Source organism: Hesperophylax consimilis, chromosome 7 (genome assembly GCF_061612785.1).
Source record: "Hesperophylax consimilis isolate HC1 chromosome 7, BYU_Hcon_1.0, whole genome shotgun sequence".
NCBI classification, from domain to species: Eukaryota; Metazoa; Arthropoda; class Insecta; order Trichoptera; family Limnephilidae; genus Hesperophylax; species Hesperophylax consimilis.
In genome coordinates, this window is record NC_142842.1 from 19748820 (window position 1) to 19766606 (window position 17787).

At 34.2% G+C, this 17787-nt stretch overlaps 2 protein-coding genes across 2 annotated transcripts in view; both read right to left on the bottom strand.

The window, feature by feature from the left end:
- LOC149422436 (thioredoxin, mitochondrial-like) overlaps positions 1-17787 on the bottom strand; it is a 289804-nt gene that overhangs the window by 214579 nt on the left and 57438 nt on the right. The window lies entirely within an intron of this gene.
- The window catches only part of LRR (capping protein regulator and myosin 1 linker 1 leucine rich repeat protein), a 41261-nt gene that overhangs the window by 3190 nt on the left and 20284 nt on the right, over positions 1-17787 (bottom strand). The window contains exons 18-25 of the mRNA XM_089633290.1: positions 10432-10580; positions 6261-6405; positions 3973-4129; positions 3429-3503; positions 3043-3175; positions 1508-1560; positions 1193-1303; positions 127-183 (exon numbers count right to left, since the gene is read on the bottom strand). Of these exons, the coding sequence (XP_089489416.1) occupies positions 127-183; positions 1193-1303; positions 1508-1560; positions 3043-3175; positions 3429-3503; positions 3973-4129; positions 6261-6405; positions 10432-10580 (880 nt within the window). The remainder of the gene's footprint in view (positions 1-126; positions 184-1192; positions 1304-1507; positions 1561-3042; positions 3176-3428; positions 3504-3972; positions 4130-6260; positions 6406-10431; positions 10581-17787) is intronic.

The following is a 17787-nucleotide window of genomic DNA, read 5'->3' on the forward strand; positions in this document are numbered from 1 at the left end:
CCAGAATGAAATGAACAAATTTACAGATGGATGAAATGCCAAATGGTTGAGTTAAAATAAGACATAAAGTCAATAATTATATTTTAATAGGTACATAATGTGTGTGCCAACAACAATGGAACGAACCTGTAGTACACGGAGATCCATCTTTCACGTGATTGGTCAATGGAGATGTTTCATCACCTGAAACATAAAATTACAATTTCCAATGTTTGACAATTATTTTAGGACAGTTTTCTCAATTTGACACTGATTTTAGCGGATTAAACGGGAACTACAAATATCTGGATTGTGAATAATATTTCGTACAGTGTGACATTTAATAGTTCACGGCAATTTATGCCACTGCAATTTTCAATGGCAACACCAAGATAAGAGCAAAAAAGAACTATGGTTCTAGTGAATAATTTTCACATCAATATCAAAGTTGTTCAGAAATTTGTGCTAATCCCTAAAAGGAGATGATTCAACATCACATTTTAAGGAAATTAAATTTACAAACTTATTGTATTTAGTTGTTACTTTGTTACTTAACGAGATGATTGAATGGAAAAGTTTTTGTTTTATATTTTTGAAATGTACATTATATCAAATAAGTCATTTATCAGATGTAAATCTTTTTTTTTTATTAGGTGGAAGAAGCGTGCACTTTAGCATACCTATTAATATTCGGTAACCTGTATGTGATCAACAGTACTACTCGTGATATTATTTTACGATGCATTATGGCTCTCGTCTACTGTAAGGTGTGACAGGTTAAAGGATGTATTGGCAGACCGCTGATAGATCTATTGTAGCCTCTCAATCTCTCAAAACCCAAGTATCTAACAGAAAAACCGGACTAAACAGAACAGTGAGAAAACAGCACTTTTGAAAAGTGATTAAAAAGTTAGTTTTTTTTCATCTCTGACATTATATCACTTACAAAAGTGTTCTGTTTCGTCATTGATTTATTTAGTAGCTGGGTTTAGAGCTGGGTTTTGAGCTGGAGCTGGAGCTCCAGTGGCAGAACCACAATAATTGAACCGCAATGCAGTGTCGTTTTCTCTTTTTTTTTTTTCGAATTTCCGATCAAGAGCAAAAAGTTTTCGGTTGGTATTTTAACAAAAAGGGATTCTGAACGTTCTGGAAAATAACAAAAATTTTAAAATAGAAGATGCTCTGTACCAGTTGGTAATGGCAATATACTAACCGTGAGGAGTGGTGGCCAGGGATATATTGTTGGAAGTGGGTGGCGGTGCCGTAGGGGTGGGGTTGTTGGGCAAAGGACTGTCTGCCGAGCGCGCCCTCCCATTGTCCGCTTCTAAAATGGTCAATAAATGTATAACTTGTTACCATAAATAAAGGTAGCTGAAAACTCTTTAGTGACTTCTATGTGCTTTCTATTGTGCAATAAGGAATAGAAATCTGGATAGAGCATAGCAAGCTTATTCACGTTAAATCAGCCATGGAGGCAATCTCAGTTTGTATGTAAATTCTTGAAATAATAATTAAATATCCAACTAACCTGAACGATCATCCATCGCAACGGGTGTGCTTTCCCCAGATGTAAGACTGTACCTGCAATTTGGAGTGTTCAATTCAAATTATATCCTAAGCAACTCGTCAATCTTCCTTCAACCCAAAGATATTAGAAGAACGAGATGTGCTACGCGCAGTTCGTACTGAGTGGAATTGTTTTGCCCAGTGTCGCCGGTTTTGTTCACCAATACTACTGCACACCTTCGCTTGCGCTAAGGTATCCGCACTAATACATAGAACAGATTTCTGTGCGTACATGTCCCGATACCGTTAAAAGTACCCTAATTAGGTAGTACTCCGGCTACGGTCCGGCGGCCAACATAGCATATCTCGTTCTTCTAATATCTTTGCTTCAACCCCTAGAGCAATTTTGGAAGATATTTCTCCCAGACAACAAACTCCGTAGTCTTTTTGGGAAATATTTCTCACAGCCTGACACGGATTCATAAGTCTTAATATTTCATTTTGTGTTATGATGAGATATATGTTGTGTTAGAATGAGAGAACACCACGCTCTGTATTTGTAGTTAAAATAAAGTTTACCATAGAGCCTCCCGAAAAATTTGAAATAATTCTATGAAACAACATTTAGCATTTGAAAAATATTTGTCCAGGTTTGCAAATTTTTAGGTAAAACGAAAAAAAAATGAAGCGACAATAAATTTTAGGATGGGTTGTTTCACTGAATTTGAGAATTCATAAAATTTCAATGTTGCTAGTTCAATGCTAGTTGCTTGTCAGAAACGAAATAATAATAGAATTCGAAAAAATCTTTCGCAGAACTGGAAAATTAACTTTGAAATTTGAAGAATTATTGAAATTTGAAGAATTATTGAAATTTGAAGAATTATTGAAATTTGAAGAATTATTGAAATTTGAAGAATTATTGAAATTTGAAGAATTATTGAAATTTGAAGAATTATTGAAATTTGAAGAATTATTGAAATTTGAAGAATTATTGAAATTTGAAGAATTATTGAAATTTGAAGAATTATCGAAATTCTCTGAAACAACCCGTCCTTAGAATACCTTGGTCTAATTACATACGTTTTTTAGTTTCTGGAAAAGTAGTGAAAACACAATAAAACCATCAGTAAACGACTTTAAAAATTTTTCTATGATGGTGTTAAAAATTTGAATATTTTAAATTGCAAATATAGATTTGTAATACTAAAATCTGGAGTCTGTCATATACTTTAAAAAATGATTATTATTTTATTTTGATATATGTTCAAAAACAGCGAATATATCTGGAAATGAATGTAATGCAAAAATATTTCTCGTGTAAACCGAATTTGACAGTCCGCTTAAGAGAAATACAGAGGCTCCAGAGGTTAATTCCCTCCGGTGAGTATCCTAAAAGATTTCATAGGCACTCTGGGAAATGTAGAGAAAATAAAACAATATTTGTAATCTCAGTTCAAGCAAGCAAATATTGGATTGTTAAAGTTATCGCAAAATGATTGTCAATTTGTAGACGTAGCTGTCATTAAATGTGTATGTAAAAAAATAGTAGCTCACATGGTGTCATCGTTGTGAAGAGTCATAGAGGCGGATTGAGAGGCTGATGGAGGTGATGTGGGGGAAGTGGGGGTGGAGCGTGCAGAGCGGGGGGAGACAGGGGGGGAGTGGCCGCGCCAGAACACCTCCACGCCTAAAACAAACAAATAACAGCATTATATTAGAGTTCATTACATAGTTTTATGACAAGAGTCTAGAGAATATAAGTGACAAGAGTCAGAATAACAGATTATAAATAAAAGAGTGAGTATGAAATGATATATGAATGTAAATTAAGCAAAGAGTGTGTGCCGAGACAGAGTTGTGTGGCGGTCTATTCTCTCTGTCTACCCCTGTGAGAAACGGCATGATGGTTAGTTAGTATATGCATTATGGGAAGGGCTTACCATCAGCTGTGCGATGGGAATGAAGCTCAGGAACCGGCCGGCTGGGAGCTCGCGTTTTTGCTCTACGAGGACGACCTGAATGAAAGAAAAATGAATTAATTGACAAGAGATTAACTTTAAGGTTAGGTTAAGATAGGATGGGTGTGAAGTATATTTAAAAAATAATTGATTAATTTGCATATATTTCAAATTTTCAAGTTTAGATGTTCAATAAATGAACTTATAATGAATATGTAGTTATGATCAGAGTGATAGATAGTATCCGCCCTGGTGTAAGACCGCCATTCAGAATCGAAATTTTGCGTTGCTTGAAATGGCTTTAACCCTGTTTGATGACCAGATCTGAATAGCCAGGTACATCCTCACCTTTCTCTTAACCATTGCCTTCCCTTCCAACTCCCATCAGCCTCACAACATAGACAAATAATTGAGGACCCACTGACTCCAGTTACTAGGGAGCAGTATTAAATTTTTGTTTGTTGTTGTAATGATCATTTTATGTTCTCAATGCAATGCATAATTATGAAAATGATAATGAATGTACCTTTGACGAGATGGTGCAGCTGGGTGTGGTTGGAGGGCAGGTCAGCCAGGCTGTCCGGGGAGTGGCGGCCGGGAGGTGCCCCGGCAGCTGACTGCGGCCTCTCTCCCCCGCCCCCCATGCCGGCCTCCGAGATACGCCGCCCTCCCAGGGGGGTAGCCTGCACCCATTCAATAAAGGTTACTTATAAACATCATTTAAAGATTACATAGTCCTCCCACTGAGAGCTCCGTTTTCCTTCTTGTTACATGCAGCGTTTATGAGAAAGATGGAGAAGTTAAAAAGAAGCTATCATAGGAATTTCTAAACTACCATTATTTTAAATAGTTTTTGAACAACAAAAGCACAAATTTTGCATGGATGATATAAAAATCAAGATTTATTTGTTTGGTTTTGCAAACAAACAGATATAACCCGTAGAGTCAATTTGTTCGCTTTTGGTAACAGTTCATACGGTCTCGTAGAAATCCTTGTGTCTCCCTTGCTGTCATAGTGAGAAATATGAATTAAACAGTATTAGAAAGAGAAAACACTATGCTTTATATTTAACTCTAGAAGCTAACTACAGAAGAATTAAAATCACCTATATGAAACCAAGAATTTATGAAACTTTGTGAATTTTTTATAAATTATTTTTGTATGAAATAACAAAAAAGGTGAGGTGACGATAAACTTTGTGAATTTTTTATAAATTTTTTTGTATGAAATAACAAAAAAGGTGAGGTGACAATAAACTTTGTGAATTTTTTATAAATTATTTTTGTATCAAATAACAAAAAGGTGAGGTGACAATAAACTTTGTGAATTTTTTATAAATTATTTTTGTATGAAATAACAAAAAAGGTGAGGTGACAATAAACTTTGTGAATTTTTTATAAATTATTTTTGTATGAAATAACAAAAAAGGTGAGGTGACGATAAACTTTGTGAATTTTTTATAAATTTTTTTGTATGAAATAACAAAAAAGGTGAGGTGACAATAAAGTTTGTGAATTTTTTATAAATTATTTTTGTATGAAATAACAAAAAAGGTGAGACAACACACTAAGTGGACCCCGCAATGCTTCGCTATTGCTAATGCCTTTAATTCGACTCGTGTATCTCATTCCTGTGCAGATATATTGCGTTATCAGAGGTATTCCTTCTACTATTTAAACCATCTCTGTAAACACTCCCGGCACTAATAACGAAACAAACTTTGAAATTTTCAGCGATATCAGTCGACCACTTTTCGAGTTTTGCGAGTGCAAACACAAGCAGGCTGAACTTTTATGTATAAAGATTTATCTAATATAATATGATTTTTTCATTATCAGTAATTTTAGTTCAGTTTTTAGACGAAAAAACGTAAGGGAGCCATTTTTTAAATTTAAATTTAAAAAATCTGAAAGCAAATTTTTAATATTTCAAAAATTATACGTAGATTTGTAAACGAAATAAAATTTGAAACCTTATTTCACCATCTTTGAAAAACAGTTTTTAGTTTTCGGATATGTTCAGAAATAATCCATTTATTTTTATTTTATTGCAAAGCAGAAATACACAAAAATTCTCCAACATTCTGACAGCTTGCATAAGAAATATAACGGACAATATGCCGGAGACTTGAGGAGTTAAAATATTGCAAAATGGCAATTATTATACACATTATGCACAAATCAATCAAAAGTTTTCAAAGATATCTTTCTATTTCCAGCACACACAAGTTCAATGTAAACTTACCAGATTCAAGTAATCCAACTGTTGTGCAAGCATTGGTAAGGAAATTATAAAATTAGAATTGTAAAATGTGTGGGTAATATGTATATATAATATTATAAGGCGACCATTCATACTAGTTTTATCAGTACAGTACTGGTTTTTGGTTCTTTGTCCTGGTTAGTCGTGACATGCAACCAGTAAACAGAATGTACTTGTTTGGGATCACAAAAAATATCCAAAGATCGAATAATCGTTAAACAATTTATGAAAAATCAGTCTTAAACAATTTCCAAAAATATTGCACCACACTCTTCAGATAGCGGGCCACTAACAATATAATTTAGAGAGACTCTCTCGAGGATCAGTTGTCTAGAATTATCAGTTAGCACCGGCAAAATCACCGGGGGGATTTTCAGTATCGGTCAATGTACTTACCAACAAAATATTACGTTTGTTTTTCATTGAACCATTAATCCAATACGACCACTACCATTAATCTAAAACTGTAATGGAAAGCGGAAATAATAATTGTATTTGAGTAAAATAACTTAGAAAAGTAATTTTATGTTAGACTAATGAAAGTATCAAACCGTAGTGTGCAAATGAACTGGTAGAGGTGGTGGCGGAGCTGGTCTAGTTCTCCTCAACACCTCCCGACTGCCTCCATCCATCAGCCCATCCATGTCCAGGTCTCCATCTTCATACACTGCGCGCACCACCGCATTGCACGCCTCGCTGGAAATGTAATATTAGTATTGGTTTATTGTATATTTGACTAGAATTGTATACCTAGATGCAGTGGCGGCTCGTGGGACAGAATTTGGGTGGGCCATATAACATACACTTGATCATTTAAAAAAAAAACTAACAGTACTTAACTCTTTGCACGCGGCCGTATCAACTGTTGTTACGGCAAAAAGTCTATACTCACACGCGGCTGTATCAACAGTTGATACGGAAACTTTGACGGCCGATATTTCAGCGCTCTTTCGTCATAAATTTATTTCTTGCTCACTTGGACATTCGTAGAACTATCACGATGCTGACATCTACAAGAATTTCTTAAAAAATAAAATTGTATTTCATAAAAAAAGATCGATAATCAAGTGCGCCTCTTCGCGCCTTTTAGTTTATATTTTTGCCAAAGGCTGGCGTTAGTACTAGTATGTCATTTACAACTTTTCATAAGTAAAAATGATAAGTGATCATGGTGTCCCACTTGTGTCTATCAACGCAGTGGCCTAAGTACACACACGCCGAGTGAATGGCGGGACCACATTCAAAAGATACGGTACGTCTTTGTATGAAATTTTATGTTTTTGTTTATATAAACATCTAAGAGTGTTGACACACGAGGATTTATTTTCATATTGTGGAGAATAATCTGTTCTGTCTATATAGTCCAATAAATCATGCCAGAATGCTATAATTTGACATTTAATTGCGTGCATAGGTATTTGAAAATATGTACCAAGTACGGGTATAGATAAAACGGAGCAAATTAACGCATTCAAAAGGTTAATAAAGGTATAATCTTTCAGCAATTATCCTATCATTAAAAATCAGTGTCTCATTAATACGTTAATTTTCTTATAAGCAATAATTATTAGCCCGAAACACAAATATAAATTGAAAAACTGTTCCGTGAAAAAATAAATACCGCCGACGGGAATTGAACCTATACCTTCTGATTGCCGGTCAGGTGCACGGAACCACTGTGCTACGTTGGCTTATTTTAAGAATTTTTCAATTTATATTTGTGTTTCAGGCTAATAATTTGTTATCCTTTGTGCTTTGTATAAAACCTTGTCTTGTAAACATATGTATAACTTTAATAAAAAATCACTTCATTTTCTATTGAAATTATTGCAAATGCCATGAGCCTTTCCAGAGTCATTGAGTTCCGTAAAAATGTTTTGATGCATTTCAGACTAGTTGATCCTCAAACTTCTGTTTCACAAACCAATTGTAATAAATTTTTATTCTGAAGTCATTTGGCCAAAAACGTTATGAAAATGTAATTAATATTATAGAACTCGGATGGGTTGTTTCATAGAATTGGAACAATTCATCAAATTTCAAAGCTAACGTTCAAGTTCTGTGAAAGTCCTATTCAAATCCTGTTATTTACAAAATACTGTGAAAAAACCGGCCTATGAAACTGAATCTTTCACAATTCATCAAATTTCCAAGTTAATTTTCAAGTTCTGTTTTTTATTTTATTTATTTATTTAATGTTTTAATATTACATTTAATTACAATAATGAGGTATTGCCCATCTCACTAGGTGTGTAACGCCTGTGTTGAGATGGCAATTTACAAAGTGGTTGTGAACTAGGTTTTTGTTAACACAATATTATGAAAATGCCAGATAAAATAAAATCAGTATTTTAATTTATTTTTAAATCATACCTGTAAAAGTTCAATTAAAGTTCTGTTTTTTCACGAATAGTCAAAACCCCCTAAAGTTTTATGGTACGAGCGTGGAACACGGTGCATATACATGTTTTATTATTTCTGCATAAACCTGAACATTGCAAAAAAATTCAGTATAGATGATATTAGAGTACGGTCTTAAAAAATGTAGCTGACATGTGAGTTAAAAACATTTGACTTGTCACTTGCAAACCTTCCTCTTTACCATCTCCTTCTTCTCCCAACTCCCAGATTGGGGATAGTTGCCACCCCACTGGCTCTGAGCAGTTGGAATTGTCGGGAAAAATTATTCTATAATTCTAATTTCTATTCTGAATTAAGTTATTCTAGAGAACGGCTTAAGAAATATACATATTTGTTTATTCGTGAAGTTCTGCTAAACACATACATATTTGCAAACCATGTCCTCAATTCGGAATGATCAAAAGAAGTTAATCACATTCATTAAATTTGAACTGTTATCTCTGAAATGCGTCTTAATGAAAAAAATAATTATAAGTATAGAATCGTGACGTTGTAGAAAAATAATACGTTTAATTTTAAATAATTAATTAAGAATTGTTTTGCAAAAAAAAAGTTTATCATAGGTCATGGCAAACATCTATCTAAGTGGAACAACATTAATCTAGCACAAACCAAAAGAACCAGAAATCTCCAAATTACCAAGACGAGTATTATCCAGTTCGTTAGAATATCTTAATTTATGACGCAGAATAGTGGCCAATAAATTTGAGTTATTTTGCAAGTCATCACATCCTATTCAGAACATTTAGTGCGCTGGTAAAACCTACAAGGGCGCTGTGTTAGATTATTATCAGCGACAAGTCGGTGCCCGGAGCGCACTGCTCCAATTGCGCCTGCACAGGACCGGCCCTGTAGGCTATCATTTCAAATTATGGAGAGAATGAAGGTGAATTTATAAATTAATTTTAATCTAATGGGCAAATTTCATAATTATATGGAAGATTGGAGTAGAGTTCAGACTTTGAAGACATGAGATGTTGAACGGAGGGGAGGCAATGTTAGATAAGGCTTGATAGAAGAGTGGATATTTGTTTAGAGACGGACAACCAAAGAAATATGTGATCTAAATTTCCCACAGAAAGTACACTCTGGGGAATCAAGCACGTGAATTTTAAAAAGGTTATAAAGAACAGAATTCTGTAGAATTAATGTTCTAGGGTATTTGGAGTATGTAAGAGTGTGAATTTTTCAAAATTAGAACTGATGTGAAAGATCTGTGTTGACAAAATTATTGTCAAATTAAAAAAAACTTTTCAAAACCAGAGAAGCAATTAAGTACCTACCTAAAATATATTTTAACAGATAATTTAATTCTATATTTCAGATGTGCATACATATATGGCTTAAGCTGGCTTCCCACCTCATCTATTTTATAATCTATGAAAATATCAGTGCAGGGGGTATAACACTGAGCAAAAATTGGAACTGAAAAATAGACACGGTAATCTCCATGGTTTGTGACGTCACACAATCGCTAACCACATACACCAATGAAAAACTCTGAATTTCTATGGGAAAACTGTTGAAAGTTGAGTTCTGGCTGAGTGGAATATCTATGGTGGTTTGAAATCTTTTGTTTTTATGTCTTGTCGTTTCTTGTGCGTTTTTTAAGTTGCAAGGAGAGTCGGTTCCGGAAACGGCCGTGGAGCAGATTGGAATATATTGAATACTCGTGGCTCTCATTTCTCAATTGGAAGCAAAAGGACGAGTGGTTCATTGAGAAATTGTGCGACAACGCTTAATCTTCATGACATCTCGAACACAAAATAGGTGATTGTAACCAAAATAACCAGGTATCTCTCTGTTTGTTTCTAATTTGAAACAGCCTTAACTTACTTTGACCGCAGAATTGAATGTATTTTCTTTTTCTGACCGTATCCGTGTTCCTGCCAGGATTGTGTGTATTATATCATGCAAGGTATAATTCCATTGTTCTACCTTATTCATTAATGATTTAACCTGTTATCTATTTATTGTCTTGCTGAAATTAAAATGCTTAACACGTAACTGAGTTTTTCATTTTTCTGTTATAAATGGAGAAATGTCAAAATGCGATACTGTCGTAGAAAAGAACAATCATATTTGAAAATGTACATTCAAATTTCTAGTAATTTTCACAAGCTCGATGGTTTTTCACAGAATTTTGAAATCAGACTAGTTTTTAACTAGTCTGATTTTTAATTTAGCAACAACTAAATTAGAAATCAGATTGAATAATAAATAAAGTCATCTCACTTTTGTATCTGAGACATGCATTTCATTCCACAGAAATAATATATTATGTAAATGGTAGTTACTCACGTGATATGACTGGCAATAGGCTGTAGGGCGTGAGCTAAAGCCCTCTGGATGACGGAGCGCGAAGGAGCCACTCTTCTCAAGGAATTGGAACTTATTCCTCGGATGGCTCCAGAGCTAATTGCCTGGTCCGTTGCAGCTTCGGCACAGGCCTATAATAAAATAAACCTCTGTCAATTAAAGTGAAATATTTATTTATATTCTTCATTACCATAACCCTTTACAACCGGCTTCACACGAGAGTGAGTTTGTGTTTGAAGACAGAAAATAAATTTGTTTTTGTGAACGGAACCGGTGTCGATTGAACGTGCGGGAGCTGCTTATTTAGGGTACTTTCAAGCGCACATGTTTCAACCAGTAAGTCGCCCAGACCTATGAGATCATAACTAAGAGCTTTAACAATGTGGAACATCACAATTTTAAAATTTTTTGCCGGTTGCAAAGGGATATGTAAAAAGAAAGACAAACATTCACGGGTTTCGAATAACCTAATATTTTAAAAACTCCTATGTACTACCATAATTATAAGCAGATAGTTTAAATTAGTATGTATAAAATGTTAGTATTGTCACATAGTTTGACCCGGAGTGACGTGCATTTTGTGCACGGCTGCTCAAGTTTTTAACATATCATGGACGTGCTAAAATTAATCGAAAACATCAAAAGTGACCTAAAAAATATAACTACCGTAAAAGATTCGAAAGTACGAAATAACCTCGAATTAACCATAAACCTCTTAGAAGAAACCTGGAAACAAGAGAGAAACAATTTCCAGGAACAAATAATAGATCTTCAAAAAAAAGTTATCACCAAACTCGAAAAAAATAATGAACCGAAATCGTACGCAATGGTACTAAAAGAACGAACAGTACAAATCGAAGAACTCAAATATGCCGTTATGATTGCTGCAGAAGGCAAAGAAACATCTGAGGACATAAAGAAAATTATTACTAAAACAATCACAATTAATTCACAATTAATTAATTTAAAATAATATATAGTATATTTGCGGCACGTTCCAGAGTGGAAGATACTCTCAGTATCGCCCTGGTGTAAGACCACCATTCAGAATTGAAACGTTGCTTGAAATGGCTTTAGCCGTGTTTGGTGACCAGATCTGAATAGCCAGGTACTTCCCCACCTTCCTCTTCCCCATCTCCCTCCCCTCCCCAATACCCTCAGCCTCACAACATACCCCAATTGGGGATGCCATAGTCTCACTGGCTCCAGACGGGAGCAGTTGGGACTCTTGTGCGGTAATACTGTAAAAAAAAAAAAAAAAAATCAAAGCACCTAACCTAGGAATTGGTATAAATGGGATCAAAAAAGCATCAAACAATAAAATAATTATGACTTGCTCGAAAAAAGAAGACGCAGACAAACTAAAAACGGAAATAAATAAAAATAAAAACGGAATATCTGCTACAGAATTAAAAAAGAAGAGACCGTGCATGGTCATCAAAGGTGTGGGAGGGGAGTATAGTGAAGATAATTTTCTTAACGACTTTTTGTTGCAAAACAATGAACTAAGTGATGCCCCAAATGATTCAATTAAAGTAACTAAAATATTAAAAAACAAGAAAAGTGACCAACTGCGCAATGTAATAATAGAAACAACAGGCCAAATCCGAAAGATATTACTTGATAAACAAAGGGTCAATATTGGTTTTGTCCGAGCGCACATAGAAGATTGCAATCCCTTAATGCAATGTTACCACTGCCTTGGTTTCGGACATACATCACTAAAATGCCTGAACAAAATGAATAAGCCTAGATGCATACACTGTGCAAAAAACCACAAATTTAGTGAATGCGAAAAAACCAAAGATATAGTCAAATGCTACAACTGCGACAAAAACAACAATTTATTCGGAACAAAAAACAATACTGAACACAGTGCGAATAGCGAAAAATGTACTTACCAAAAACGAATGGTTATCATAGCTCAACAGAGAATCGATTATGAATAAGTGATGGATGATTTTCTAGGCGAGGAAATTGACAAATTAACAGATGTTTCACAGCACATTTGCGAAGATTCACAACATTGTAGAGATCTGCTAAAAAAAGTCCCAAGTGCTTTCATTGTTCTGCACCAAAACATCCGGAGTTTAAAAAAAAACCTAGATGAGTTTGTAGTAACACTAAACCTTCTTGAAACATTACCGGACCTCATTGTTTTAACAGAAGCGCACTTAAATATAAATAACGCTGACACACTGTACAGTATTCCGAATTACACATACTTTTCGTCAACTACCTATATTAATAAAACCAGTGGTATAGCGGTGTTCATTCTAAATAAATATAACAATGTCACTGTCACAGAAATTAAAATGCAATTAGCAAACTGTTTACAACTGAGTGTAAAAGTGAACGACATTATGTACCATATTATTGCCATCTACCGGACGCACGGATCGAATCCCACAAATTTCATTATAGAAATCGAAAAATTATTACTGAGTCAAAAAAGTACCTTTGATATTATTGTTGGTGACATTAACATTAATATCGGACACTGGGTACAAAACAAAACGAAAGATGATTATATAAATGTAATGACTTCGCTAAACTATAAATCATATATAAATAATGCAACACGAAATATCAGTGGACAAATCCCTTCCTGTATCGATCACATATGGTGCAACTCAAATAATACTGAAAAAAACATGTCGATATTATGAAAAACCAGCATAACTGACCACTACACCTGTATATTCGTTAACAACACAGACAAAAAAAGTACCAACCCCAACAAAACTGACAAAAAAAAACAAGAAAAAAAATATTTAAATATGAAAACTTTAGAAAAAAATCTTAAGATGGAAACCTGGGCATCAATAACTGAATCGGAAAATCCAAATACTTGTGCGGAGAATTTCGAAACTGTTTTCCTAAATCACATAAACCTTTCTACACAAATACTTATTTCTAAAACAAAATCTAAACACAGATTAATAAAACCATGGATAACCCATGGATTAGTGATTTCAATCAGAAATAAGGAAAAATACTATCACCAGTCTAAAAAATTCCCTAACGACGAAAAAATCGCTACTTTCTTCAAGAAATATCGAAACAAACTTACGCTTTTAATTAGACTGACTAAAGAAAAGTATTTTCGTGATAAATTAAAAAATGCTGGTCAAGACAGCAAAGAGTTCTGGAAAATTATCAAAACAATAACCAACAAAAACACAAAACAAAAATTTCCAAAAGAAGTTACTCATCAAGGAATCAATACTGACACAGAAAAAAACCCAAAACTTTGTGGTGATATCTTCAACGATTATTTTGTTAATGTCGGCGCTAATCTTGCTAGTAATATTATCCTAGACAAAAAACAAACTCAACAACCAGAGCTAAACCCAACTTTTGAAGAAGGTTTCCACACATTTGCTTCAGTAACTGATAAAGAAGTTGAAAACGCTATAATAAATCTACGAGGATCAGCGAGCCCTGGCTACGACAACATAACTGTAAAAACATTAAAAACTGTATGTGAGATAATCAGCAAACCAATTGCTCATATAATAAATGTTAGTCTGAAGAAGGGCATATTCCCGAACAATTATAAGAAGACTATTGTGACCCCTGTTTTTAAAACTGGTGACGAAAAAAACACTTCTAACTACCGTCCCATAGCACTCACATCAAATATAGCTAAAATCTATGAAAAAATTGTTAAAAAACAACTCAACAACTACATAAAAGATAAGAAGATAATGAGCCCAAACCAGTTCGGATTTAGGGACAATCTCAGCACACAGGATGGGATTGCTAAATTGACATCAACAATAATGAAAAAATTAGATAATGGAGAAAAGTGTCTTGGAATCTTCATTGATCTCCGCAAAGCATTTGATAGCATATCACACTCAAACTCACTGAGAAACTAAAACAAATTGGATTGGACGGAATAGTACTATCATGGTTCCAAAGTTACCTAAAAGAGAGATTCCAATATGTCAAAATCAATAATACCCTTAGTGAACCCAAAACCTCATCTTTTGGCATTCCGCAAGGAACTGTCATCGGTCCAATCCTTTTTATTATATATGTAAATCAAATGTTCACTCTTCCCATTGTTGGAGATATCATATCTTACGCAGACGACACTGTAGTTATCACAAAAGGAAAATCATGGGAGGAAACAATGAGGATAGCCAATATCAATATAAACATACTCAAAACATGGTTCGACCTAAATTGTCTCTCACTAAATACCGAGAAAACATATTTCATCCCATTCTCTTTGCAGGAAAAAAATTTTGAAAACAATATAACCATTAAAATCCATTCATCACAATGTGAAAATAAAAAAGAATGCGGTAATGTAAATTGTTTACCAATAACATGCAAAAATAGTATAAAGTATCTGGGTATCATAGTAGATAGACACTTAAAATGGAACGAACAAGTCCAAAATACGGCAACCAGAGTAAGAAAACTTATTTACTTATTTATTAGATTGAGAAACATCCTTTCATATAATATGATTAAAATTATATATTTTTCTCTTGCCCAATCCATATTACAATATGGTATAATCGGTTGGGGAGGGACTTTCAAAACTAACCTTTCACCTGTAGAAAAGGTTCAGAGGTTAATTTTGAAAGTCATCCTAAGAAAATCATCGATATTTCCAACCACAGAGCTGTTTGACTCGTTTAGGGTTCTTAGCTTAAACAAAATTTTTAAAAAGAATGCACTGTTACAAATTCATAAAGACCATTTCAATTCAACAATTTCTACAAAAATAAGTAACCGATCTAGATGATGTGGTAACTTAGAAATTCCTAAATGTAATACTAGTGCTGGTCAACACCATTATACTTATCAAGGTATAAAATTGTTTAATGCCCTTCCGGATAAAATTAAAGCTGAAAAAAATTACAAAACTTTCAAATCACAAATCAAACAACTTTTAGATAAACCCAACGGTAATCACAAGTTTTAATTTCATTGGATACATTTTTCAAAAAATTGTTTATATGAACTCATTTGTAATTTTTATTGATTAAATTTTCCTAAATTCACGTTATGAATTTAGGAAAATTGATTAATGATTAATAAAAAAAAAATAAATATAAACAAAATTTAATATTTAAAAAAAAATACATATCCTCTATATTTATATTATCCGCTTCCTAAAAGCCCAGCTACACTACTCGCGAAGTTGATCGAAGTTGACCTAATACGATAGTGTGGGCACGAACTTCGCTTCGCTTCGGGCATCTTCGCTTCGCTTGGCCCGACTTCCGATTGTTGTCGGTAAATGCGCCCGAGTCAAAGGACTCGAAGTTCGAACACGAAGTGTCTGCCCACACTACTCGGTTCACTTCTAACGACCTAATTTTTTTGTTCCTAGAAACACTCCAATCCGAGGCGGTTATTTGGGACCCAATTGAAAGGGACCATAAAGATAACTAACTAACCATCACGCCGTTTCCCCGCAGGGGTAGGCAGAGAGGACGGACCGCCAAACTACTCGGTCTTGGCACACACTCCTTGCCTCATTCACATTCATACATCGTCTCATACATACTCTTCTATTATTCTGACTCTTGACATGGCCCGACTCGAGTATCTGATTCACTTGATCGTGCCATGTCTTCCTCGGGCGTCCCCGACTTCTGCTACCATTCACATTTGCATCATATATCCTCCTTTTTTTATTTTTTTTTTATAGTGAATACCTCACAAGAGTCCCAACTGCTCCAGTCTGGAGCCAGTGAGACTATGGCATCCCCAATTGGGGGATGTTGTGAGGCTGAAGGTAAGTGGGGAAGGGAAAGAGGAAGGTGGGGAACTATGCCGGCCGTAACACTCCTATCTTCGCTCATTCGCTCTACATGCCCAAACCATCTAAGCGTCCCTTTCTTAATCTTACTCATTACGCTTACATCAGCCTTGCACTCTTTGCGGATCTCCACATTCCTCACACGATCAAACATGGTTTTACCACACATACGCCCTTGAGGTGATTTTTCACAAAAACGGCGCTTTACAAATTATCCAATTATTATTATTATTATTATTATACGCCTCAGGGATCTCATTTCAACAGCATTTAATCTACTTTCATCCTTTATTTGCCACTTGAACGTCCATGTTGCCTAGTGCACGGACTCCGAGAGACTGAGCTACTCGCGAAGTTGCACGAGTGTGTGGGCACGCACTTCGGACTTCGGCTAACTTCGTCGAGGACTTCGTCGAAGCGCCGAAGCGAGTAGTGTAGCGGCCGCTTTATATGTGCTAATATGCGTTTATTGTTGTTGCATTTTATTAAGTACCCATTTCATACAAGATTGCCAGCTCGGTCTTTGAACAATTTACTACCAGTACTGTACCTACCTACTATTATTTCATACCTAATAAGTACATTTTTATTTTTATATCTTATTTTTTCTAAGTTTAATAACTATTATATTATTTAAGTTATATTTTTTATTTTTTAGTTTGTAATTAAATTTATTATTTTTCTTAATTATATATTTTTATATCTTATTTTTTCTAAGTTTAATAACTATTATATTATTTAAGTTATATTTTTTATTTTTTAGTTTGTAATTAAATTTCTTATTTTCTTAATTATATAGTGTTATCGAATTTATCATCTAGTTTTATAGCTATTTTGTTAATTTTTAGCTACATCAACTAGTGAAATTTTACAACCTATAAACCATAATGACTCACAACACTCCCCAACTCAAACACGAGAAATAATTTCTCAATTGAGTTGGGTAATTTTTTGTTAAAAATTTCAAATTTTTTCGCAATCAGCCTCAAAATATCTACATTTGTAAATTATTGTAATGTGTTTGTATATTCAATAAAAAAAAAAAATAAAAAAAAATAATAAGATTGAGGACTTGGCTAGCAGAGGAGTTGAACCCACAGCTATTGGGTTGAATTGAACCCAACGCATTTATACACTCGGCTACTAACCAGTCAATCTTATATACATTTATGAGTCGTTCCAATCAGTCTTCACACGAGTTTCAATTTTCCTTCTTATGTAGGAACCTTTTATTATGCGGGTTTCACTTATGTTGCATTGACTTAGAATTTCCGGATAGAAAAGCTGTGCAAATTTCATGATGTCAGGACTCATTGTTGAAGAGTTTCTGATGACTCAGCACACATATTTTCCGATTTATGTGTATTACCTTTTTAAGGGAGGTATTGAATGAAAATTCGAATTATCACAGATTGATTAAAGAAATAAAATACACTTCCTTTATTGATAATAATATAATCAGAAGGACGCAGAATTATGATACCGAATAAAAAGTGTTAACCGGGGCGGTGACTGGAAACATATGTGAATAACTCGGGTCTGCAATCGGT